The sequence below is a fragment of the Eptatretus burgeri genome, chromosome 2 (genome assembly GCF_056783735.1).
Source record: "Eptatretus burgeri isolate ZD-2024b chromosome 2, Ebu_testis_v1, whole genome shotgun sequence".
Taxonomy (NCBI): Eukaryota; Metazoa; Chordata; class Myxini; order Myxiniformes; family Myxinidae; genus Eptatretus; species Eptatretus burgeri.
This window is the reverse complement of record NC_140962.1, coordinates 115,545,170-115,572,633: the sequence shown is the minus strand read 5'-3', so window position 1 is coordinate 115,572,633 and position 27,464 is coordinate 115,545,170. Positions and strand designations below refer to the sequence as shown.

The 27,464-nt window shown below is 41.9% G+C and overlaps 1 protein-coding gene and 1 long non-coding RNA gene across 14 annotated transcripts in view; one reads left to right on the top strand and one right to left on the bottom strand.

The window, feature by feature from the left end:
- Positions 1-2,192, bottom strand: part of LOC147032887 (uncharacterized) — a 103,144-nt gene extending 100,952 nt beyond the window's left edge. For both annotated transcript variants that reach the window (XR_015055393.1, XR_015055394.1), the window contains exon 1: positions 1,841-2,192. This is a non-coding gene — a long non-coding RNA (uncharacterized LOC147032887). The remainder of the gene's footprint in view (positions 1-1,840) is intronic.
- The window catches only part of LOC147032885 (sperm flagella and cilia-associated protein 2-like), a 204,223-nt gene that overhangs the window by 44,916 nt on the left and 131,843 nt on the right, over positions 1-27,464 (top strand). For all 12 annotated transcript variants that reach the window (XR_015055389.1, XR_015055390.1, XR_015055392.1 and 9 more), the window contains exons 8-9: positions 11,273-11,489; positions 24,370-24,482. Coding sequence is in view for 7 of the 12 variants with exons in the window: in XM_085870859.1 (XP_085726985.1) it covers positions 11,273-11,489; positions 24,370-24,482 (330 nt within the window). In the remaining 5 variants the exon portion in view is untranslated. The remainder of the gene's footprint in view (positions 1-11,272; positions 11,490-24,369; positions 24,483-27,464) is intronic.

Here is a 27,464-nt window from a genome sequence, read left to right as displayed (position 1 = left end):
GTCACGAGCTATGCTCTGGAGAGAGTCACAAACAGACAGACAGACACATAGACACAACAATAGTGGTCACTGCTGGTGCCCACGAACCAATTACATCGGTACCTGGAAGTTATGGAGATAGAGGCGTATGGGGATGTTGATAAGACTTTTAGGTAGTTTGAGCATTGATGGGTGATTGTGTGCATGTGTACAGAGTGCTGTTGGTGGGGGTCTTATGAAAAAAAAATACAACTACAAAAAAACAACAAAAAAATACAAAAAAAAAAACAACCAAACAAACAAACAAAAATATTTATTTCATTATTTAAACACTTTTTTTGCATTTTCTTCCTTGGATCTTGTGTAGATAAATAAGTGTGGTGTTCACGCAGACATGATGGGCTGAATGGCCTCCACCTGTGTGAGATTTCCTTGTAAATACTTTCAACTCACTAAATAAACATTTCACAAGTTTACTACATACTTTCAACCCATTAAATAAACATTTCACAAGTTTACTACATACTTTCAACCCATTAAATAAACATTTCACAAGTTTACTGTATACTTTCAACTCATTAAATATACATTTCACAAGTTTACTATATACTTTCAACTCATTAAATATACTTTTCACAAGTTTACTCTATACTTTGAACTCAGTAAAAAAACATTTCACAAGTTTACTTACAACTTCAACTCAGTAAAAAACACTTCACAAATTTACTAGGTACTTTCAACTCACTAAATAATCATTTCACAAGTTTGCTATATGCTTTCATCTCACGAAGTAAACATTTCACGTTTACTACATACTTTTGACTCGCTGAATAAACATTTCCATGGGTGAAACTCTTCTGTATGTGCATGGAAATCCTTATTTTTGTAGCGAGCCATACGGAGGTTTCCGTATTTTCATCATCAGAAAAACATGCTGTGATTATGGGGAATTCAGGTGCTATTCCGATATGCTGATTCATTCCTTAATAAATTTGGTCCAGATGGAGTGCAATGCGAATGCATCATGACCACAATTATGTGAAGTACTCCAATGGTAGTTTTTTATGACGTATTTTTTCTAGAAGTGAGTCGGATACAAAACCTTGCAAGCATATTACCATGATTACACGTCCCCGAGGCAGGAGAACATCTGTCTACGTCACTAAACACAGAAATAGCGTCCATTGTTGGATGTTTCCCATTGCCATTTCCTCCTGTGAACTTCAAGGAAAATACCGAAATGCCGTCTTTACATTGCGTGAAGTAAAGACACGATTCTGCTGCAAAACCTGACAATGTTTGTTTGTCGCGGTGAAGTTTGTGACCACATTGATATGACACCAATTAATCTTAACAAGGAATTTGGATGCAGGAGGCCATTTGGCCCATCATGCCTGTGTTTCACCACCACCACAAATCCGTCAGGTTCTCGACTCAGTTTCACTGGGGGAAGTAGTGTGGATGAGAAAAGTGTGGCAGGCATAGGGACTAGAGTGTTACAAATGCAAATAAAATCAATATTTTGAAACTCATTTTTGTATTACGACTTGCAACTTTCCCTTGGACACGTCATTGTAAATGTGTGTTTACTGACCCCTGCTGGAGGGGGTGGTTAGAATTGTTAATTCCGTTGCTTTATTTTTACAGAACATGTCCAATTTTAACCTCCCCTGGGAAATTGCCATTAAAGCCACACCAAAATGGTGTCTCACATGCTAAATCTGCAATGGCCGGTCACCACACCAATAATAGTTTATTATAAGAAGGCACAGAATGATGAAAACGGAAAATCCTGGGACAAAAGATAGATGGACATGAAACAGGCAAATAAATAAACAAGCAGTCAAAGACTGGTACTTACGAAATCGTCAACTTGACCTCTGATCTTGTCTAATAAAAGCTGTCTCTGGAGAAGGTAGCGACGCAAACCAGAAGTTTCTACGATAATTCTGTACCAAACCATCAAAAATCGTAACGTCGACCGAAGCAAAAATCTCCATTTCGCCACGCAATTATTTTATATTATTTTATCAAAGTCACAAAACCGTAATATTCGGCCATCCACCAACAATCTTTACATCATCCGACGGCTCAGCGAGTCAGGCATGCGACGATAACCTTTATTGGGATTAAAAATGATTTTCAACACCATCTTTATCGAAAACACCGTCAGCGCGCACACGGAAAACCTTAACGAGACACAACGACGCGTCTGCTCGAGCGCACTGCATCATGGGACGACCCGTGACGCGTCGAGTGAAATTTTTTTATACATTCTTAAAACGTCTCCAAAACATCCGATTTTTACCAGAATTTCGACAACCGAGTTTTAAGCGTCCGAAGCGATCGCAAAAACCGAAGACAAAATTAAAATCGAAGTTAAAACGAACTCGTAACGTCGAGCGAAGCAAAAATACTCCATTTCTCCACATGAATTTATGGAATTATGTTTGACCTCACTGTGACCTTGACCTTTGACCGATTTTGACCAAAATCTAATCAGCACTGGCCATCACCCTCCTGAATCACGTGGTGTAATTTGACATTGGTAGCTTCTTCCGTTCTCGAGTTATCATACCTACAAACAAAAAAACAAGCAATCATAGACTGGTACTTACGAAATCGTCAACTTGACCTCTGACCTTGTCTAATAAAAGCTGTCTCTCGAGAAGGTAACGACGCAAACCAGAAGTTTCAACGATGATTCTGTACCAAACCATCAAAAATCAAATGTTTTGGATGTTTGACCTAACTGTGACCTTGACCTTTGACCGATTTTGACCAAAATCTAATCAGCACTAGCCATCACCCTCCTCAATCACGTGGTGTAATTTGACATTGGAAGCTTCTTCCGTTCTCGAGTTATCTGTACCAAACTATCAAAAATCGAATATTTGACCTCACTGTGACCTTGACCTTTGACCGATTTTGACCAAAATCTAATCAGCAGAAGCCATCACCCTCCTCAATCACGTGGTGTAATTTGACATTGGTAGCTTCTTCCGTTCTCGAGTTATCATACCTACAAACAAAAAAACAAGCAGTCATAGACTGGTACTTACGAAATCGTCAACTTGACCTCTGACCTTGTCTAATAAAAGCTGTCTCTCGAGAAGGTAGCGACGCAAACCCGAAGTTTCAACGATGATTCTGTACCAAACCATCAAAAATCAAATGTTTTGGATGTTTGACCTCACTGTGACCTTGACCTTTGACCGATTTTGACCAAAATCTAATCAGCACTAGCCATCACCCTCCTCAATCACGTGGTGTAATTTGACATTGGAAGCTTCTTCCGTTCTCGAGTTATCTCTACCAAACCATCAAAAATCGAATATTTGACCTCACTGTGACCTTGACCTTTGACCGATTTTGACCAAAATCTAATCAGCAGAAGCGATCACCCTCCTCAATCACGTGGTGTAATTTGACATTGGTAGCTTCTTCCGTTCTCGAGTTATCTGTACCAAACCATCAAAAATCGAATATTTGACCTCACTGTGACCTTGACCTTTGACCGATTTTGACCAAAATATAATCAGCACTAGCCATCACCCTCCTGAATCACGTGGTGCAATTTGACATTGGTCGCTCCTTCCGTTCTCGAGTTATCGTGCCGACAAACAAACAAACAAACAAACAGAAACGGAAGTCATCAACATACTTACGAAATCTTTAAATTTCGTAAGTAAAAAGCAGTCATAGACTGGTACTTACGAAATCGTCAACTTGACCTTTGACCTTGTCTAATAAAAGCTGTCTCTAGAGAAGGTAGCGACGCAAACCAGAAGTTTCTACGATGATTCTGTATCAAACCATCAAAAATCGTAACGTCAACCGAAGCAAAAATCTCCATTTCTCCACGCAATTATACCTTAACGTAACTCAACGACGCGTCTGCTCGAGCGCACTGCATCATGGGACGACCCGTGATGCGTCGAGTGAAATATTTTTTATACAATCTTAAAACGTCTCCAAAACATCCGATTTTTACCAGAATTTCGACAACCGAGTTTTAAGCGTCCTAAGCGATCGCAAAAACCGAAGACAAAGTTAAAATCGAAGTAAAAATGAACTCGTAACGTCGAGCGAAGCAAAAATACTCCATTTCTCCACGTGAATTTACGGAATTATGTTTGACCTCACTGTGACCTTGACCTTTGACCGATTTTGACCAAAATCTAATCAGCACTAGCCATCACCCTCCTGAATCACGTGGTGTAATTTGACATTGGTAGCTTCTTCCGTTCTCGAGTTATCGTGCCGACAAACAAACAAACAGAAACGGAAGGCATCAATATACTTACGAAATCTTTAGATTTCGTAAGTAACAAACAAACAAACAGAAACGGAAGTCATCAATATACTTACAAAATCTTTAGATTTCGTAAGTAACAAACACACAAACAAACAAACAAACAGAAACGGAAGTCATCAATATACTTACAAAATCTTTAGATTTCATAAGTAACAAACAAACAAACAAACAAACAGAAAGGGGTGAAAACAGTAACCTCCATCCATCTTCGAAGATGGCGTAGGTTAACAAACAGAAGCGGAAGTGATCAATATACTTACGACATCTTTAGATTTCGTAAGTAACAAGCAGTCATAGACTGGTACTTACGAAATCGTCAACTTGACCTCTGACCTTGTTTAATAAAAGCTGTCTCGAGAGAAGGTAGCGACGCAAACCAGATGTCTCCACGATGATTCTGTACCAAACCATCAAAAATCGAATGTTTGACCCCACTGTGACCTTGACCTTTGACCGATTTTGACCAAAATCTAATCAGCCCTAGCCATCACCCTCCTGAATCACGTGGTGTAATTTGACATTGGTAGCTTCTTCCGTTTTTGAGTTATCGTGCACACAAACAAACACAAACACACAAACACACAAACAGAGGACGGAAGTCATCAATATACTTACGAAATATTTAGATTTCTTAAGTAATAACGTACACTCACGGTCTGATAAAGTACACCACAACGAAAATCCACTTTGTACAGGAAATTTAATTTATTCAAAATGGCCACGATCACATAACAGAGGGTGCCAGTTGAGGTCTTTTGGGAAATCATTATGGCGTTAGCAAGTCCAGTATCTGCCAAGTAAAGAATTGCGCAGAAAACATAATGGAGTGGTGAATCCTCTGGTTTACACTGGAGCGAGGGTGATTCCGGAAAACCCCTCCATGACATGACGCATTGAGTTTAAAGGGGTAGACTAGTGAATGTTCTGGTTTTGACTACGAGCGAGGGTGATTCCGTTAAACTGCTTCAGTACCTGGCGTGGGACATCCTCTCCCCCACCCCACCCCCCTTTATAAAACACATGCATTGAAAGTCCTGCAATGGTATCTGGTATTCAGCATTCATTTATTTTTGATAACAAAATGCTGTACCAACTGAAAATAATCTTTTCAGCAATGTTTGACCTCACTGTGACCTTGACCTTTCAGCAATGGATGTTCAGGTGAAATAATAAAAATTCCAACTCAAATATCACTTCCATTTGCAGGGTTCTTTTGGTTACAATTTGGACAGCATCACCCCCAAATTGCATATTTTGACATCAAATTTTCAAAAACTTTCAGGGGGCATGCCTCCGAACCCCTTAGTACACAGTCATTTTAACATTTTACAAATAAACTCCATATTTTCAACATACTAAATAAAATTTCACAAGTGTAACTATCTATATTTGAACTCATGAAAAAACATTTCACAAGTATACTGGATATGATGAACTCCCAAAATAATGATTTCACAAGTTTACTTTGCACTTTTGGAACACCATCTCTGTTGCCGACCCAGGGTCGCGGGGGTACAACAAGGGTGGGGGGGTATCCCTGGTAATCCCCAGACTCACCGGGAATCGCAGGCTGTCACACATGAAAAACTTCATGTCACGGCGGGTCGCTAAACGACCGCGAACGCCAATAGCTTGACCACGTGACTTGTGATCCTCCAGCTGACACCGTTTACCTCGGAAAACCTGATCTCCTCATCAGGAATCGTGCCCTTGGCAATTATGCTTTTATCTTTAGTAAATTCTGATTAATGCGGCCAAGCTTTCTGCAAGCACAATGCTAGACTGATACGAGAGCCCATTAGTGGGGAATTATAACCTGCCGGCTAATCTACATCTGGACATTGCTGGACCAATGGAAGAAAGGACAACCACAGGCAGATTGGAAATATAACAAGAATAATTTATTTACAATGAGCAATGAGGGGTATGGGAAGGAGGAAGGGGAACTTGAGGGCTTTAATGGCATAGAAGGAAAACCGGGGCAGGAAAAGAGGAAATGCAATGAAAAGAGTGTAATTCCGGTGTGTATTTATAAAAAGGGAGAGCAAATGTACAAGTTGCAGACTTAACCTATGCCTTACCTACCGGCTAACAAAACAGGGTACCCATCAGACCACACACACACACACACACACACACACACACACACACACACACACACACACACACACACACGGAGACAAATTGGGACTGGTGCGTACATCACCGTCACCCTCCCCAACCTGGTACCGCTCTCCAAAATGGCCCTGAAGCTGCTCTCCACCACCGATGGTCCACCAGCTTCGTCGGGATCATAAACCAAAGAGTCCAGGACCAAGAATGAAGCAAGGGCGATGTAGAGTCTGAGACCAAGGCAGAAACGAGCGATGGGCGATGCAGAGAGAGTGTGTGTGTGTGTGTGTGTGTGTGTGTGTGTGTGTGTGTGTGTGTGTGTGTGTGTGTGTGTGTGTGTGTGTGTGTGTGTGTGTATGTGTGTGTGTGAGAGAGAGAGAGAGAGAGAGAGAGAGAGAGAGAGAGAGAGAGAGAGAGAGAGAGAGAGAGAGAGAGAGAGAGAGAGAGAGAGAGAGAGAGAGAGAGAGAGAGAGAGAGAGAGACACACAACCAGGACCAAGGTAGCTCAAGGACAATGAGAGAGAGAGAGAGAGAGAGAGAGAGAGAGAGAGAGAGAGAGAGAGAGAGAGAGAGAGAGAGAGAGAGAGAGAGAGAGAGAGAGAGAGAGAGAGAGAGAGAGGGGGCGGTGCCAAAGAGCCACACGTCAGATCCCCGAGGCGGTCTGGGACCCGCCATTGGGCCACATCAGACCCCACGAGCCGGCCTCATGCCAGCCATTGGAGGGTTCCCCACAGCCCTGCCCATTCTGCCGCCTGGCCGGATACTCAGTAATTTGGTCGTTCCAGCTGTTGTCATGAACAGAGCTCCGTACTTAACATGGGGGGGGGGGGGGGAATCCTTTCTCTCCCCATGCTCCTGGGACGAACTCCAAATGTCCAACAATGTTTATGGCACAAAGCCAGGGAATGGAGCAATCATTTCAGGGAGGCTGGGTTGTGTCTTGGTTCGTTCGCCAGTCATTTTGGTGGAGGGGGAATAAACGGGGATTATGGAAACAAAATACAGCACAGGGGAAGACGTCAATAAATTACATTACAGGGTAGACATCCACACAGACAAACAGACAAACAATGACTTTGTGGGGTTTTAAACAATAAAGAGGAATGGGAGAATTTGGCATGCGTTCCACAATGCTGGCGTACGTAGCACACGTTGAACGCCAGGGCAGTAAATCACACATGCCCTGTGATGACAGCTGTCAGGCCACATGCCATCACGCGCTGATGTCTCGATTCTCCCAACGGGGGGGTGCTAACTACCCAACCCAACACATTTAATTACATAATAACCCCGATAGGGAAGGCGCTATTCTTAACGTTGATTACAGAGACAACTATTCTAAAAGTCTACGTGCTGTGTGTGTTTCAATTTCAGCATGTGGTTTTTAAACCGCAACAATACTTTCAACTCACTAAATAAAATTTCACAAGTTTACAATGCACTTTTGGAACACCATCCTATATATTATTTCTGTTAACATCTGTGCGTAATTTGACGTTTCTCCTCCATAACTGCCGGACGTATTGTCGCCACTTTCGGCATGCGGGTACTCTGGTCTAATGAACAGCATGGGCTGCGTGAGATCGTGCCAGACGGACAGGTTTGGGAATTTTTGGCGATTTTCTAATTTTCACATTCGTTTGCATGGCGACGTGTGACGTCACCGCTGAAAGGCGCAATGATGTCATGACATCATCGGTCATTCCCTGACATCAGTACATCTGTCGTCGACAGACCGTCACCGCTTAGAGGCGTAATGCCACTCCGAGAAAACAGCGTCTGCAATGTAAAACCCTCTTCTGCACATGCTCACTACCTCAGAAGGTGAATTTGACACAAAAATGTAACAAGAAACATTGTATATAAAGAAATTCGATAAATCACATTGTGAACACTGGATATATTGACGTCCGAACGAACCCTCACTTTCGAAACTTCGCGCAGAGCGTGGGTTTGGCTCGTCTTTGTATATTTTACATGTCATTTCAAAAGTTTATTGTATAATTTTATTAAACAAAATGCATTTTATAAATCCACAAGTATGAATACTGGAAAAGGTGAAAGCAGTATTGTCCACTATTTAGCTCATCCATCCTGAATTTCAACTCACTTTTGTCAGTGTTGTGTCAAGAAAAGAAATGGTAGCAAGATCATCATCAGTGCTCAGAGCAAAGACTCCTGAAGAACTTCACAATGCCGCTTTTGTAGCAAGAGAGCACATTCCACTTAAGATGCGGTTCTCTGTTGCTTTGGAGGAAAAGGATGCATTCCCACAGAAATTCGAATTCTTTCAGATGTAGCATTGGGCACATTTTTTCCTGCAGTACCTTCGCATAATGCTCCCCATTTATATTCTGATCCTGGTGTGCATGGTTGTTGAGCACTGCCAAGCCACAGTAGGAGAATAACATGATATGCACGACCTCCTTTGCTCTCTGAATGTGGCAAGTGATTATCTTTGTTTGTCGCTATGGTGACCATTATTCAGCATTTTGCCTCTTCAACTGTAAATCAAATCCTTCAACATAAACTGTTGCATCTCCCATGAGGGATTAATTTTCAGTATATTAAATTTTACTCACTTATCTTGAATTTCAATTCCAGCTAAGGTATTATCATCACACTCCGTCTGTCCATCCATTGGTCTCCTATTTTGACTTCTCTGGCCAAACTGCTGGGCCAATCTGGCTGAAATTTGGCAGCAACCTTTCTCTCCTGATTAGTGTGAGAAATTTCAAAGCTCGTTTCAGTCACATGACTTTAAGGAGGTCAAATGGCTGACTTAGTATATTTCTTTAAAAATCTTCTTTTCCAGACCCACCAGTCAGAAAGCTACCAAATTTGGGTTACAACATTCGGCCATGGTAGGGATGTTAAATTGCAGAAGTCATACTGATCACGTCACAGGAAGTGTCTCAAAATGGCCAGCTTTGTCAAGTTTTGGGTAAATTGTGTAAATTCCTTCAAAAATCTTCTTCTCCCGACCCACCAGTCAGAATGCTACCAAATTTGAGTTGCAACATTAGGAGAGGGTCCTGATGTTAAATTGTGGAGGCCATGCTGATCACCTGATCAGAAGTGTCAAAATGGCAGTCATGCAAATTCCTTCCAAAATCTTCTTCTTTTGACCCACCAGTCAGAGTGCCATGAAATTTGGGTGACAACATTCGGCCAGGGTAGGGATGTTAAATTGCAGAAGTCATACCGATCACGTTACTCGAAGTGTGTCAAAATGGCAGACTTAGTAAATGTTTGGTAAAATTGCGTAAATTCCTTCAAAAAGCTATTTTTATTGCAACTATTTCCCTGTGTAAAAACTGACTTGTAAATTGTCCCACTCCCTTTCTCAGCTGTAACTGTGAGCAAAACTGGTGCATTACTGCCATCTTTTGAGGAAAGTTAATATTACTATCATGTATAATGACATGAAAAGCCGTCGGCTGCAGTTCAGTCTTGTAATGTTGTTTTCAGTACTTTTTGAAGTCACGCTCATCCAAAATGATGTGCAACTTTTTATTTACTGCAATATTTTTATTACTGGTCGATTTTATGCGAGGTGTACGCGGCTGATTTCCTGTCTGATTTTATTTTTCAGTTCCTGCAATGTGTGTGGGTTGTTTTAGTAGACTTTAGCTTTGAGGGATCCCCATCAGTCATAGTCAGGAGGAAACAGATCTGGGAAGTAGGCATGGTTTGTCCGTCCGTCAAGAAGTGAGTTGATCACTTGAGAAATGTCGTCTTAAAAACTCCAAAGCACCATTAAATGTATGCAGTTGTGCACCATCTTGCTGGAAGATAGATGAATTCATCGTGATGTTTTGCTTCCTTCTCAGTGCTGGAAGGAATCTCCTCTGCAGCATGTCCACATATATATCTGTGTTGGCTGTCACTGTTTGTCCAGCTTCATTTCAAAGAAGAAAGGCCCTATTATACTGCTATGTCTGATAGCATACCAAACCATTGCTTTCACGACAGAAACGGGTTCTTCGATATGTTAGTGCGATTGGTGTTCTGACCAAAATAGCATGTTCTGTTTGTTCACATGGCTGCAGAGATGGAATCGGGGCTCATCACAAAAGATGTTGTCTAGAAAATCCTGCTCTTCTTCAATCTGTTGGGCAATGGTGATGCAAAATTAGAACCTCTCCCTCTTATTTATTTTGGTCTGGTGCTGCAGTAACTGTATCTTGTATGGATTCAGTTTGAGATTATCATGTATGATTCCACCAACGGTCATCTGAGAAGTTCCCACCAGCTGTGCAAGTCGGCGTGTCAACTTTTTCAGAGAAGCCAGCAAAGCTTCTCTTTCTGTCTCTATTTTGGCGGGTGTTTTCACTGAAGGTCTTCGACCAATGTCCTTTAATTTGTTCTTTCACACTTCCAGTGTCTCTAAACCTTTCAACAATACATTTGATGGTTTTGTATTGTGGAATTCTTGCATTTGGAGAGACCCTACAAAACTGCCTTTGTGTAGAAACGTGTGAATCCATTGCAAAAACGTCTCTAAAATGAGCGTCCGCTGGGGCACACAAATTGTTCGACATGGTTGAAATTTTTATGGAAAATCTTTAACGTTGTTCTTTTGGTGAGCTGAAAATAAAAAAGCGGGTCACAATAGTAAAATCATGACAGCTGTTTGAAAAGTTGCACATCATTTTGGACCACTGTGTATAACATTTTTTTTGCTTGCTTACACAATTCAGAGATTCATTTTGTAGAATGCATGTCTTGTTTTTTTCAAAACAGCTTGATGTTTGAAACGTTTTTATCATTTAAACATGAAGCATATGTGGACGTTTCAGCTCTTTAAACAAAAAGGTGATCATTTTCATTTTGTGTTATGTATTTATTTTATTTCTTCAGACAATGTCTGGTGCCTGGAAATTTGAAAATGAGGAACCTAACAGCAATCTATGTCCTCATGATCGAGTATTGGGTCACATACGATACTGTATCTTTGATATGGCTTCCCTGAAGAACATGAGTTCACGACCTCAACTCCCGCCATTCTCTCTGAAAGCTTGTTTTATAGGCAACCTCTTTTCGGGAAAGACTTTGTGTTTACAAAAGCTGCATAAAGGTATGATTTTTTTCATACACCAGTAGTAATATTATTATTTTTTACATTTGCATAAGAGCTCTTGACAACACTGTTTCAGTGATATTATCACACAAGTTGGAAACAATAAGAAACAGCTACAACATGTTCAATGTGTTATTGATACTTTAAGTTATTACAGAAAAGTTGAAGTGAATGTTAAGATTATTATCTTAGTAAGCATGAATACAGTATATTATTACATGAGGATTAAAGCAGAAAATGTGAATTTATTCGGAACCATTTAGTTTTTTTGTCAAAAGTACTCTTCTTCCAACCACATCATTGACTTCTGTGCAAGAAAAAACAACAATCATCATTGCGAAGTACTGAATAGTCAACATCCTCACCCCAGAATAATTTGGTCCACAAATTATTTTCGTTTTTAATAATTAATTTTTAATATCCTCCTTTTTGGAATCCTCTCACCTTGTGTTATGGCTTCTTTGCAATCATCTCAATGTTTATGTACTCCATTCCTCATTGCGTTACTCCAAGCTCATCCCTCAGTGTACTGCAGTGAGAGCGAAGGGTGGAGGGCTCTTGACAGAGGAGTCCGAAGTGAAGGCCTGCTGGGCCAGTTACTTTGAGCGGCTGTACTAGGCTGATCCACCACCTGTTGAGTTGGATGTCAGGAGTGTTACTATCCCAATTGCTGACCCTACAATCAACTGTGATCCACCTTTGTTTGTGGAAACACAGGCTGCAGTGAACTGGTTGAAATGGGGTAAAGCTCCTGGGATCTGTGGCATCTATGCTGAACTTCTCAAGGCTGGTGGAAATGCTGTATGCATGTCGTTGCATGCAGTTTTGTGCTCTGCCTGGAACACAGGCATCATCCCAACTGACTGGAAGAAGGGCCTTGTTGCCCCTCTTTGGAAAAGGAAGGGTGATCGCTAGGACTGCAACAACTATCGAGGGGTGACGATGCTCTCAGTGCTGGGCAAGGTCTTTGCTTGGATAATTCTTGATGGGGTTCGCCACTATCTGCTTGAGCACCAGCATCCAGAGCAGTCAGGCTTTACACCAAAGAGGTTAACGATTGACCGTACCCTTGCTCTTTGAGTCCTCACCAAACGCAGGCGAGAGCTTCAGCAGGGGCTGCTTGCAGCCTATGTTGATCTCTGCGAAGCGTTCGATTAAGTGAATCAGAATGCCTCCTGAAGGATTCTTGGTCTTTGTGGGGTGCCACCAAATCTGATCAATCTGATGTGTGACCTATACTCTGGTACTGAGTGCTGTGAGATGCAGTGGTTCTATCTATGAATTATTTCCAGTTGTTACTGGAGTTTGTTGAGGGTCTGCATCCACCCTCACCCCCACACTTTTCAGTGCTGGTGTTTACTGGATTCTGGGGAGGATGTCTGAAAGATCAAGCTGCGTTGCGTAGTTTGGGGAATGTCAAGACCTCTGACCTTGATTTCGCAGATGATGCAGTCATCTTTGCAGAGACTGGATTTTCTGTTGGGGGCCCTCGAGGTTCTGAATGAGGAGTGGGAGCCGCTGGGATTCTGAATTTCCTCGGTCAAAACTAAGATGCAGGCTTTCAATGACATCTTGGATGATGCTATCGTGTCTGTACCTGTTTGTGGTGATGATGTTGAGGTCACTGAGAGATTGACTTACCTTGGCAGTGATAGTTATGTCTCTGCTGGCTGTGAGCCAGGGGTCAATAGACATCTGGGTCGTGCCCGAGGAGTCATGGATTCACTGGATCATGGGGTGTGGTGCTGTCAGTACCTGTGCAGGAGGACGAAAGTCCAAGTCTTCAGGTCCTTGGTGCTTCCTATCTTGCTCTACTGATGTGAGACTTGGACTCTTACCCGGGATCTGAGACAGAGACTTAATTCCTTTGGTACCAGGTCTCTTCAGAGAATTCTTGTCTATTGCTGGTCAGACTTTGTGTCCAACGAGCGGTTGCTAAGAGAGATTCAAATGAGATGTGTTACTTGCATAGTCCGTGAGCATCAGCTGCGGCTGTATGGACACGTGGCTCATTTTCCTGACGCTGATCCTCACCAGATTCTCTCAGCGAGGGAGCCTTGTGAGTGGAGGAGGCCAATGGGCCATCCACATGCCTCATGGTTGCAGCAGCTTGATCAACATCTCAAGGACATGAGGATGGGCCAGGCATCTGCCTGGGCGATGGCCAGACAGTGGTCCCTGGAGTACCGGTGGAAAGTGGATGCAGCGACGTGCTGCTCCCATAACTGACCTGACCTGATCTGATCCCTCATTTTCTGCTGTCCTCACTAATCCCTCCTATCCCTCTGGAATACTTCTGGCTGCATATACTTCACCGCAACCACCTAATGCTTCTCTGTGTGGTATACCGTCCACTCAACAATCACGACTCTCGATATAGCTCTATTTCCTCTAATAGTGATCAACTCATAACCATCCATCCACACTCTCTGTTCCTCATCTGTGGTGATTGCAACTGCCACCACATCTAGCTTGCTGGGTGTAAGTTATAGACCAACCAGCCATTGCATTGCAGCTCGGCCGTCTGTGACTGGGAGTTTGACCCAAGCTGTAAACGTTCCATCCTGGATTTCGGCAACTCGTACATCCTCCTTCTTGGACCTGGTAGTGACTAATTTTCCATCTGGAATCTACTGTTCCTCCTTTGCCCCTCTTACTATTTGGAGGAAGAAATCTCAATGCCACAGATTATGGCTTTTAGCACAAGCCATCTGCCAGGGACTGCAATCTGCACTCTCACAAAAGGAATGGGATAACAGATCCACAGTATCTAATATTAATTATGCCTGGGAATACTTTCACAAAAACCTTATTTTTCAAATTCACTGGTTTATCCCATCTCATCTGTAGTTATACTGTCCAATTCATTCAGCCCTGGTAAAGTGAATTATTTGAGAACATGATTGCTGACAAGCACCTTGCTTTTCCTGCATGGAAAGTATACCTGACTGAAAGTAACTTTAGTTCACACCATAAAGTTCACAAGTGTGTGTCCTTCCTGAGGCAAGCCAGTAAACATAACCTAGCAAATCTCAAGGCTGAACTCTCCACCCAATCTCCTTCCTCAAAGTAGTGGCGATACTTTGTCAAGTCCATATCTGGTGTATGTTCTCCTTCCAATCTCTCCTGCAACTCAAATGGCATAATTGCAGACTCTGCCTGAGATAAGGATGTATGTATAAACTGTGTTTGCTGACAAACAGTTGTACTCACTGTTTATAGACGATGAGTTTATGAATATTTATTTATTTATATACACTTTTGATTGAATTATAGACAACCAGCAGGTGTACCTGGCATTGCCGGACAACACTGGGTTCCTCCTCCCACCCCAGTCCCTCCAGACTCCCACCCCACTTTTTCCTCTGCCTCCTCTCACTCCACCCATTCCTACTCCCACCCCACTCCCTTCGGATTCCCACCTCACCCCTTTCTCCTCACACCCCAGTCCCTCCGGACTCCCACCCCTTTCCCTACCTCCTCCCATCCCACCCCTTCCCCTTCCCCTCCCTCCGTTAGTTACTAAGTGCCGTTGCTTGTATTCACTTTCAAGTTTCTTGTGGAGCGCTCGCAAAGTGGCTTAAGCACTCAAGCAAGCACTTTGTTCAAAACCGTTGATAAGGAACGGCTGGCTTGGCAAGCGCTAGCTAGCTACTTTGGAACTGAACACATCCCTGGAGTCTCACCAGCATACAGTACATAGAAAATGCTGACAAAGTTTTGTTAAAGACTTCAAATATGAATCATCACTTTTTGTTGTAATGAAAACGTACGTACCTTGTTCAGTTTTAAAATGTACATAAACTCAGAGGTGATGTTGAGTGTATCAAAGTGCACATGTACATTTCATACAACTTTAAAGTGCATGTTACATAACTTCTTTAAAGTGTACATGTACATAATGAATATCTCTGGGGAATTTCCTTGGCCTCAAATTAATTATGGACACAGGTATTTCATGACCAAGCCAATTTTAATCATTATTTACTTCACATAATACGTTAATTACATGTCCATCTCATCTATCTTCTATATATTACTAAAACTCTCGCCTTGTATGTATGTTCCCGAAATACAGCCAAAACGGTACACGATAGCTCAAAAATTTTAGGGCCACTTTACTCATCATTCGCCTGCGGTGTGCAGTATCAAGTTTTGTTCAAATTGGGCAACAAAAAAAATTATTAAAAAAGAAATTCCTGATTCAGTCAAGTACTCTTCGGGAGTATTTGATCAATGCAAACAACCTCAACGGTATAGTTCGCTGGAGCTATCTTTTTTTTTCTTGAAATTATTTTTTTAATCAACCGCTGTCACAACGGGAACCAAATGGGTTCATGGGTCGTCTACTTGTTTATAAGCCTTGAAAAGTCGGGTGAAAACCAACAGTTTTTTTAAATGAAAGACCACGATTTTCTTTCCTCTGCATTATGAAAACATACCTTAATTGGGCAGTGTATGTGCAGCATGAAATCTCAAAAAGTTGCGGAAGAGTTATGACAAAACGAGGTGGATGAGTTGGTTAGATGGCAAGAATAAGCCGATTCGATTTTGGGTATTGTCCGGATTCAGATTCGACCTATCAGTGGGGTACAAAATGTAAATTGTTCAGCCTGGAGGAGGTATGCGCTCGACCTCAACCGTTTCACGCTATGAGTTTCAAGTGTCACGCTATGAGTGATTTTTTTAATCAGCCTGTTTGTTACTTGCGAAAATTGAAGATTTTTCAAGTATATTGGTTGGTTGCATGCATTATTACTTGCAAAATGGAAGATTTTTCAAGCATATTGGTCAGTTATTCTGTCTGTCTGTCTGTTTGTCTGTCTGTCTGTCTGTCTCTTTGTCTGTCTGTTTATCACCTACGGTCACAATTTTAAACCGATATTCTAGAAACTTCACCACATGGTAGAGTTTGTCATAAGGAAGAAGCCTATTGTTTTTGAGGTCAAAAGGTCAACATAGGCCAAAGGTCAACAACTTATGTGGAATTTATAAATTCCTCAATTTTCATCTGATTGACTTGAAATTTGAAGAGTATTTGCATATCAGGTCACTAAATTCAACCACCAAATCTTTTTGGAGATCAACATCGACCAAAAGGTCAACATAGGCCAAAGGTCAACAACTTATGTGGAATTTCTAAAATACTTAATTTTCATCCCATTGATTTGAAATTTGAAGAGGATTTGCATATCAGGTCACTGAATTCAATCACCAATTTTTTTTGGAGATCAATATGGGCCAAAAGGTCAGCATAGGCCGAATTTCTAAAATTGTCAATTTGCATCCCATAGACTTAAAATTTGAAGAGGAGTTGCATATTTGGTCATTGAATTCAACCACAAATTATTTTTTCAGGTCAAATTTGTTTTATGGATTTTGCAAGTATCGTGTTATGCATGATGTTTCTTGTTACTTGCAAAATCGAAGATTTTTCAAGTATGTTGATCAGTCGACTTTGTTATCTTGCCAAAACGAAGTTTTTGCAAGATATGTTTGTCAGCTTGTATGTTTTTTTTTGTTTGTTTGTTTTTTGTTTGTTTGTCTGTAACCACGTATCGATCACTCTGCAGAGCACAGTTATCATTGGAAATTTTTGTAACTTCGCATATCAGAGTCCTATAGAGGTCCCTTTCAGCGCATAAAATTTTCAAGGTCACTTTGTCGCAAATCAGGGGAGTCGACGAAACCCTTATTTTTTGAGTAATTTTGATCGGATCGTCTTCAAACTTCATGGGAATATAGTTTATGGTCTGGCGCTCAGCTGATTAATTTTTGGTGGCGATCGGCCTTGACCTTCATGGTTAGTGCTGGAGGTCAAACGTTTTTGACCCCAAGGTCAAATTTTGAAATCTTAGGTACCATATCGTGTAATACCTCAAATTGAACACCTCGATGAGTGCTTTCTAGATATGTCAAGCTTGAGACATTATGACGTCATTTGGTGACATTATGAGGCAAACGCATATTTTTCATGGTTACTCTGTAGAACGATTCTCCTTGGAATCTCTCGTAGGCAGATATTCCTCAAGGAGTCGCTCCTGGTGGGTAGCAGTTCTGTTCACCTCAGTGTGACCTTAAAGAAGTCACACGTGGTCACCTTTTGGCAAGATACGGGTCACCCTGTGGGTGACATTGGTTTTTTTTATTATCCTGTCCGTTTGTCTGTCTCTTTGTTTGTCAACCACCTACATGTCACAATTCCAAACCAATCGGCATGAAACTTAACCAAGTTGTGGAGAGAGTCTTACCTGAGATCCGATTTATTTTGAGGTCAAAGGTCATCTTGAGGTGGAATTTCTAAAAATCTTCATTTTTCTTATGATTGACTTGAAAGTTGAACAAGATTTACTTATTGCGTCACTGAATTGGGAAACCTACTATATTTGAAATCAAAAGTTTTTAAAAAACAAACAAACTCAAGGTCAAACTTCTAAAATCATCAAATTTTTTTTCTGAAAAATCATCGATTTTCATCCCATTGACTAGAAAATTAAACAGCAATTGCATCATGCATTATTGCATTGGGAAGCCAACTATTTTGAGATTAAAAGATCAAAGGTCATCTCAAGGTCAACTTCTATTATCATCAATTTCAATCTGAAAAATAACAAATTTCACCCGATTGACCTGAGCTTTGATTGAGATTGTCAATTTTAATCTTAATGAAATGGATAATTTGATGTATCCATGGCAACCTTTGGAAAGGGTGGTGGATTTTGCAAGTATTGTGCTCTGCACAGTCTTTTTCTTGTTTGTTATCTTGCCAAAACGAAGTTTTTCCAAGATATGTTAGTCAGCTTGTATGTTTTTTTTTTGTTTTTTTTGTTTGTCTGTAATCACGTATCGATCACTCTGCAGAGCACAGTTATCATTGGAAATTTTTGTAACTTCGCATATCAGAGTCCTATAGAGGTCCCTTTCAGCGCAGAAAATTGTCAAAGGTCAAGGTCACTTTGTCGCAAATCAGGGGAGTCGACGAAACCCTTATTTTTTGAGTAATTTTGATCGGATCGTCTTCAAACTTCATGGGAATATAGTTCATGGTCTGGCGCTCAGCTGATTAATTTTTGGTGGCGATCGGCCTTGACCTTCATGGTTAGCGCTGGAGGTCGAAAGTTTTTGACCCCAAGGTCAAATTTTGAAATGTTAGATACCATATCGAGCAATACCTCATATGAAAGCGCTTGATAAGTGCTTTCCAGATCTGTCAAAAGTTTGACGCTATGATGTCATTTGATGATGTCATGACGAAAAAACGGATTTTTCATGAAAATTTTATTTCCTCAGTTCTCATCAAAATCTCTTGATATTTCATATACAATGGTCCTGGAGAGATACCATTAACCGTACGAAAATATAAAGGTCAAGGTCAAAGGTCAAGGTCACAAAAAGGTCAAGCATCAAGGTCGACGAAACCCTTATTTTTTGAGTAACTTTAATCGAATAAATAAGTCACTCATGTTCACATTTTGGCAAGATATTGGTCACCCTGGGGGTGACATTGGTTTATTTGTTTCTTTGTTTGTCTGTTTGTTTATCAATCGCCTACAGGTCACAATTTCAAACCGAGCTTCATGAAACTTCACCACCTGGTAGAGTTTGTCATAAGCAAGAAGCCTACTGTTTTTGAGGTCAAAATGTCAACATAGGTCAAAGGTCAACAAATTTGTCAAACTTCTAAAATCCTCAATTTTCATCCGATTGACTAGAAATTTGAGCAGGATTTTCAAATCAGCTTATTGAATTCAACCACCAATTATTTTTGAGGTCAACATTGTCCAAAAGTCAATACAGGCCCAAGGTCAACAACTAAGGTGGTATTTCTAAAATCCTCAATTTTCATCCCAATGACTTGAAATTTGAAGAGGATTTGCATATCAGGTCACTAAATTCAACCACCAATCACTGGGGAACAAAGTTTTTTTTGTTGTTGTTGCATTGATACCAGCACTTGATCATACCTAATTAGTGTGTGCTGAATTCAAATCTGAAGTTAGTTTCTCTCTGTAAGCTCTAGATTTTTTGCAATCCACCATTATCAACATTTATTTGGTAAGTTACAATTTGTATTAAAAGCAAATTTATATTAAACATATATTTTGCAATTCAACATTTTCAACATTTATTTGGTAAGTTACAATTTGAATTAAAAGCAAATTTAAATTAACATATATTTCGACATAAAGACGATAAGTGATTCAGAACAATTGATAAGGATGGAATGCAAAGTTCAAATAGGTCCTATTCAGGCAAGAATTTGCGCTTGTAGCTCTTGCGTTTGTGGACTTCCACAGGGCAATCTTGTTTGATGCTCCAGCAGTAGTCTGCCATCATATTTTTGTCCCACCACCCTTGCTAGCGTTCTCCCATCATCATGAGGTCCTGATGGAAGTGCTCTCCCTGTTCCTTACTTACAGCCCCAAGGTTCTCAGGGAATTGATCAAGGTGACTATTCAGGAAATGGAGCTTGACACTCATGTTGCACTCAAAATCGTGAAAAGCCAACAGCATTCTCGTAACGAGAAACTCATAGTTATCTGCTTTTTTATTACCAAGAAAGTTTTGTATAACTGCGACGAAAGACAGCCACGCTGTCTTCTCCGTGTCATTCATCTTCCATACAAATCCTCATCACGTACAAGGGCACGAATTTGAGGTCCATCGAACACACCTGCTTTGATATTCTCGAAAGACAAAGCAGGAAAAGCAGAAACTATATGTTGAAAACATTCACCATCAGTTCTCAATTCCTTCACAGGCTGTTTCATCGAGCCGAGCTTGATATAGAGTGGGGGGAAAATGATCTTCTCTTGGCTGACGATTGGGTCATTCACAATGTTTGGCATGCCTGCTTCCAGTTTCACGGATGGGCCACTCCTTCTGTATCCAGTGTTTCTCTCGAGCTCGGCTATCCCACATGCAGAGATGGCATGGAAACTTTGTGAAGCCTTTCTGTTGACCAAGGAGAACGTTGACCATTTTCAGGTCCACACAAATGATCCAGTTGTGCTCGTGATATTTCAGTAAGTCAATGACCATTTTTATGTCATTATGTTCTTCTCGCAAATGCACTGAGTGACCAACTGGAACCGCTCCATAAACATTGCCATTGTGCAAGATAATACACTTGAGGCTGCACTTAGAGGTATCCAGAAATGATCGCCATTCTGTTGGATTATACGAAGTAACACCTAATTGCCTGAGAAGACCTGGGATATCTTGGGAGTAAACAAACTGCTTGTCTTCTGTGAAAAAGACGACAAAGATCTGGTCCCGCTTTCGGAAATATGAAACATTTGCAGAGTGGTCAAGTAGATTTTTTCTTGCAGCCTGGAGGCTAATACCTCAACTGCTTTCTTGGAGAGCCCCAAATCATGCACCAAGTCATTCAATTCCGGTTGGCTAAACTGCTGAGGGGCTAATGACTGTTTGGTATCAGATGAGGAGGGTTCGGATTCTGAAACCATTTCTTGAAGCCCGTCATCACGACCCTCATGCTCTTGCTGATCATGTTCACTGCCTTCATCTTCAGATAAGACAAAACCATTAAAGACTGGAACGGGGAGTTTCTCAGAGTGCAGAGTAGGTCGAATTGCTGAGGGAATACAGGGATAGGAGATATTTTGCCGGTTTTTCTTGCCGACACCCTTTGTGTTGACCAGGCAAAAATAGCAGTCAGTGACGTGGTCCTTGGGTTCTCACCAAACCATGGGAACTCCAAAAGGCAGACCCTTTCGTTTTCCTTTTGTCCAGCCACGAAGCATTTCCTCACAATTATGACATACAATATGAGGAGCCTATTTCTTGTCTTAGTCGCCAAGGGGAACATCAAAATAGGCTTTATAGGCACGCCTTACAAACGATGTTATATTGCGCTTTTGACGAAGTAGTGTGTCGCAGCCACATACATAACAGAATGCATCAGGGTTATTTACACATTTATGTCTTATTGAAGAAGCCATGATCAGATCTGAAACAAAGAAAAACATAAAGTTAAAGAATATATCAATAAAGATAAATAAATATCAATAAAGATAAAGAAAATTGATGTCAAGTAAATCGTGAGCAAATCGTTAGCAGCAAAACTGATATGGTCTATAGTTATTTAGCAGTTTAGGCATCGTATATTTCCACTAAAGTCCGAAATCGCACCCCTAGTTCTCAAGTTATCCCGAGTGCAAATAGCAATGGGTGTCCTTTTTTGCGAAAATCGCAAGTTTCAAATTGCATGAAAACTAGAGCATGTCGAGGAAAACCGATTTCAGATTTGAAATCAGTGTTGAAAAAATACATAGAATAAGTTGAAAAATCTCATACAACAGATAATAAGAAAAAATTTGTTCCCCAGTGTTATTTTTGAGGTCAACATCGGCCAAAAGGTCAACATTGGCCATATCTCTAAAATTGTCAATTTTCATCTGATGACTTAAAATTTGAAGAGGAGTTGCATATTTGGTCATTGAATTCAACTACCAATTATTGTTGAGGTCAAATTTGTTTTATGGATTTTGCAAGTATCATGCTCTGCACAACATCGTCTTCTAGTTTGTTTGTTTGTCCTCACAGAACGTGTGTTTTTTCTCTGCAACCGCTTATCCACTTGACACAAAATTTTCACCATAGGTGTGACTACTCATGGAGAATGTTTTAATGATAATTATGATGTCATATGTCACATGGTGTGGCAGCCATGTTGAAAAAAAGGCAAATCTTTGGTCCTGTGTATCTCCAAATCCGCTCTAAGGAAAAAATAGAAACTTGGCACATGTGAAGTATTCCACATGGGAAATAAGTGATTTTTTTGATGATGTCATAGGTGGCTTTGTTATGACATCAAGCATGCATATGATGAACACTTTATCCGGTCAGTATGAAAAAATTTGAGGGTCATCTCGGGCTAACTTGTATGGGGGGGGGGGGGGGGAATGGATGATGTCATCGGTCATGTGGTTTGGTAGCCATATTGTTTTTAACATAAAAACCTTCAAAAAACTTCTTCTCCAAAATGGCTGAACAGATCGAGGCAAAACATTACAGGTATGATCGCATATCCATAAGGACCAAAACCTTCTCCACCTATGACATCATAGGTCACATGGTTTGGCAGCCATAGTTGATTGACCGGAAATCTTAACAAAATTCTTTCTCTTGAACCGCTTCATCAATTGATGTGAAGCATCACAATTACAATCTAGTAGTCATGGGGAATATATGTTTTAAATTTCAACTTGATCGGATGCGTAGTCTGGCAGCCAGAATTATTTAATAACTTGAATCTGGGTTCAGGGATTTAAATCAAATTTGGTACAAGTATGTATAATGTGGGCGGAGACATCAGGCGACATCACGACATCAAAGAGTGCCCTTCTTGTTTAATGATGTCATAGGTGCCTTCGGTATGACGTCATAAATTGCATATGTAGAACGTGACATCCGATCAGTATGAAAATTTTGGAGGATCATCTCGGGATAAATTGGTCAACAGGAATAAGTTGATGACATCTTCGTTCACGTGGTTCGGCAGCCATTTAAAAAAAAAAACTTCGAAAATCTTCTCTGAAACAGCTGAACAGATCCCGGTAAAACTTTACAGGTATGACCACCTATCCACGAGGAACAAAAAGTTCTCCACCTATGAAATTATAGGTCACGTGGTCTGGCAGACATTGGATTGAATGAAAATCTTAAAAAAATTCTCTCTTGAATCACTTCATCGATCGAAGCGAAACTTCACAATTATGATCTAGTGGTGATGGGGGAAAAATGTTTTAAATTTCAACCTGATCGGACACATGGTATGGCAGCCAGAATTATTTAATTTGTTGAATCTGGATTATTTTTCATGTTTTCTTATTTGAATAAGGCTCACTTGGCTGTGGCTTGATGGATTTGAGGGTCGAGGAGTAGCAGCTGAAACCCAAATCCTATCGAGGTTCCTCTTGATGACTTTATCTTTGCTTTTACTTGTTTGGGTTCCGTCTGATGACTCCAATGCAGGATTGTACTGATTTGGTCTTCCATTTGATATGAATTGAATTTAGTTTCATCACATTTTGAATTCAATCGAATAATAAATGTCATGGGTCAGGGTCAGGTGTCCAATCAAAACAGGGTTGCATCAAAGCGGGACGTCTTGGTACCCAGTCATCACTGCCAGCGGTTACAATTACAAAGTGGCAGTTCTAGTTATGTCTCATTAATTACATAACACACCAGTACACAAACACCGCACAAAGTATACGACACAAAACTTTGCAAACACCACACAAAACAAGTCGTGGCAAGGGTCTGCAATCTCTGATTGCTTTTTTTTTCTTGTTTGGCTTATATTGCGTCTGCCTTTTTCAATCTTTAATAATGAAACGGAAGACTAAGAATCTATCCAGACCAAGAAACAAGACTAAGAAGACCAAAAATCTAACTTAACATATCAGTTCACTTATTTTGTGCTTAAATAAAATAACTGATATTTGGACACAATATTGACCACAAAGATAATAAAACCAGCCAAATGATTCACTCTACGAAGGTAATATTAACGATAAACAAAAAAGTCATTACATTGCATCATTTAATACGACAAAAGGATAAAATCATGATGAATTTACCAAGAATATTGAAAAGATTTGATTGTACTTTGTGATATAAAGAAGTAGTGTTTATGAGTAAACTTTTTCCATTTTGCACAGTGCATTTTTGGACCTTTATTTGTCAATTTCTGGACCAAAATAATATGAACAGCTCATGAAAAATATTACGATAGGGTCATTTGTTAATCAAATTTTAATATGTAGTAAAGGATAGCTTTCCATTACATCTATCAAATTTGTGACTTCTTTCTTCCCAAATCATTCAAGGATTTGTTTTATTACAGAACATGGTTTGATAGCTTTGCAGCCTGAAAGCCTGTTGAGCAAGGCCATGATTTTCTCCAAGGCAACATGTGATGAACAACTTGAATTCTCCCTTGCTAATAGGGAACATCAGGTGAGATTTATCATTTACTTTTACTCTCTACACATACATCTACACACTTATATAAGTGCAGTCATGCGCCACTTCACGATGGGGATACGTTCTGAGAAATGTGTCGTTAAGCGATGTCGTCATTGTGCGAACATCATAGAGTGTACTGACACAAACCGAGATGGTATAGCCCATTGCTCCTCGGCTACAAACCTGTACAGCATGTTACTGCACTGAATACTGTAGGCAATTGTACCACACATCCAAGATCGACGGAAGACGCGTTAGTTTTACCTTTGTGCTGTTCATGACGGCCATGTGTGTTGTTAGCAGCTGCTTACAATCTCCTCACATCGATTATAGAAAGGTGAATAAATACGTTTGGATTTTATAAATAATCATTGCATCGATGTTATAATTTACAAATGTAGAAACGAGCACCTGTCAGTTGTGTAATATATTTTTGGAACAGTGCAAATGTTTCAACACATAAAAAGCTTTACTAAAAACTAATTAGTGTTTTAATTATACTGTAACAACAACGATTTATTCGCGGAATTCTTTAAATCAAAAGTAATTTACTTGCTACAAGGTAAACGTGCAAAAAAACGGGTCAAATATGTGATGTCCGAGGCGCAGCGGAACATGGAGAGCGAGAGTGTCAGCAGTAACTCCGCTTTATTGCACGTCCGGATGTACATCACTGCCACCCCTAGCGGGCGAGTCATGATATATGAAAACCCAATCACGTGATACAGCACACTCCTCCCCTCATAAAATGACAATTCAAATGATGAAATGACAATTATAACATGACCAAACGAAACCAATCATCATTCAAAATCCTCCAAGTACCGCGGCCGTCTCCTGACCCGCCTCGGACGGGCAGCGACGCCAGATGGCCCAGGCTCAGATGCCTCCTGGCTTGGTCGAGGTGACACCCTTGCCGGACTTGCCCCATCCGCAACAACAACCGCCCCCGGCCGACAAGCTTGCTCGTCGTCCTCAGGCAGGACTGAATCAGGTGAACACCCCGCGGGCGTCAGCACGTCCGGCCCTGGCGATACAACGTCTGGCCACGGCGACATCACAAGTGGGGGTCCCACATCGCTCGGCACGGGGGGGGGGGGGGTGACGCTGAACAGCGTTCATGCATTTGGTCCACGTGCCGCTTCCACACCTCCCCACTATCAGTCCGCACCATGCAATTCGCCGGCCCCAGTACTACAGAGACCACAGCCGGCACCCATTTGGAACCGTGGAAATAATCGCGTACCATTACCCGCTGTCCCACATCAAAACTGCGCACCAGCGTCGGGCGCGACACTGCCCCACTTACCGACCCTCCAGGTCGCAGCAAATCCAGTCTGGACCGCAATGCCCGTCCATAGAGACGAATGGCAGGAGAATCGCCCGTGACAGGATGAATAGCGTTCCTGTATTGGAGCAAAAAGACATCGACCACCGTCTGCACAGGTGCAACACCCCCCCCCCCCCCTGCGCAAAGCCCGTTTCAACATCTTAACAAACGACTCCGCCTGCCCATTCGTCGCAGGATGATACGGTGCGGACCTTAAATGTCGAATACCATTTTGACGCATAAACTCATCAAATACACTTGCGATGAACTGCGGACTGTTATCAGAGACCAGAACCTCGGGTAATCCTTTATTAGCAAAGATTGTCCGCAATTTTTCTACTGTAATGTTTGCTGATGTATGCTGCATTACTACAACCTCCGGCCATTTAGAGAACGCATCGATCACAATCAAAAACATTTTGCCATTAACCGGTCCCGCAAAATCCACATGGATCCTCTGCCAGGCCCTGGCTGGGGTAGGCCATAGTCCCGAAGCTCGACGCGGGTTATCAGTATCTGCTTGACACGTGGTGCAACGCTTAACCAACTGCTCAATGTCTTTGTCCAACCGCGGCCACCACAACAGGCTACGAGCAAGACTCTTGGTCTTCACGACGCCAAGGTGACTGACATGCAGTTCTTCCAAACACCGCTGCCTGAACTTCGGTGGAATCACCGCCCTCATTCCCCACGTAACGCACCGTTGGACCAACGACAGCTCCGATGGACGCGACGCAAAAGGCTGAAATGCCGATGTTGAAGGTAGATCGCTCCAATTCCCCATAGAAATCGCCTGGACACACGGGCGAGCACTGGATCATGAGCCGATTCCACCGTGACCTGTTTGGGCGTGATCGGCCCGCTTTGGACCTGGCCCAGCGCGAACACATCGACCCGGTCGGCCAACTCAGACGCAGCTGGACCCTCCACACAAGGCAAGCGAGAGAGCCTGGCGCAGTTAGCATGCTTTTCGGTGCTCCGGAACTGAACATCGTAATTGTAAGCAGCAAGAAACAGACACCACCGCTGTATCCGCGCGGCCGCTACCACCGGTACCCTGCGTTCGGGTCTCAGGATGAATTGAAGTGGTTTGTGATCCGTCTGCAAAGTGAAATGCCGCCCCAGCAGGTATTGATGAAACCTCCGCACACCCCAGACGAGGCTGAGAGCCTCGCGCTCGATCTGGGCATATTCCCGCTCTGCTGCAGACAGGGTCCGGGATGCAAAACAAACAGGCCGCTCGGAACCATCGTCCATCCTGTGGGAGAGCACTGCCCCGATGCCATATGCAGAGCTGTCGCATGCCAATAAGAGCGGACGTGCAGGCTCGTAGTGCACGAGGACCGTATCCTCTGTGAGCAGCCGCTTGACGCGGTCGAACGCCACCTGGTGTGCAGGCCCCCAGGCCCAGCGCTTGTCCTTCCTGAGCAACCGCGTTAACGGCGCAAGCTGTGAGCTGAGCCCGTGCACGAGCCTTTGGTAATACTGGGCCATACCAATGAATGAGCGCAGCTGTGCCTTGTCACGAGGCGGTGGCATGTGCTGAATTTCCTCCACCTTCCGAGGGCCTTTCAACAGCCCCTCTGGCGTGATGATGTGCCCGAGGTATTCCAAGCGCTGCTTGAAGAACGCGCACTTGTCTC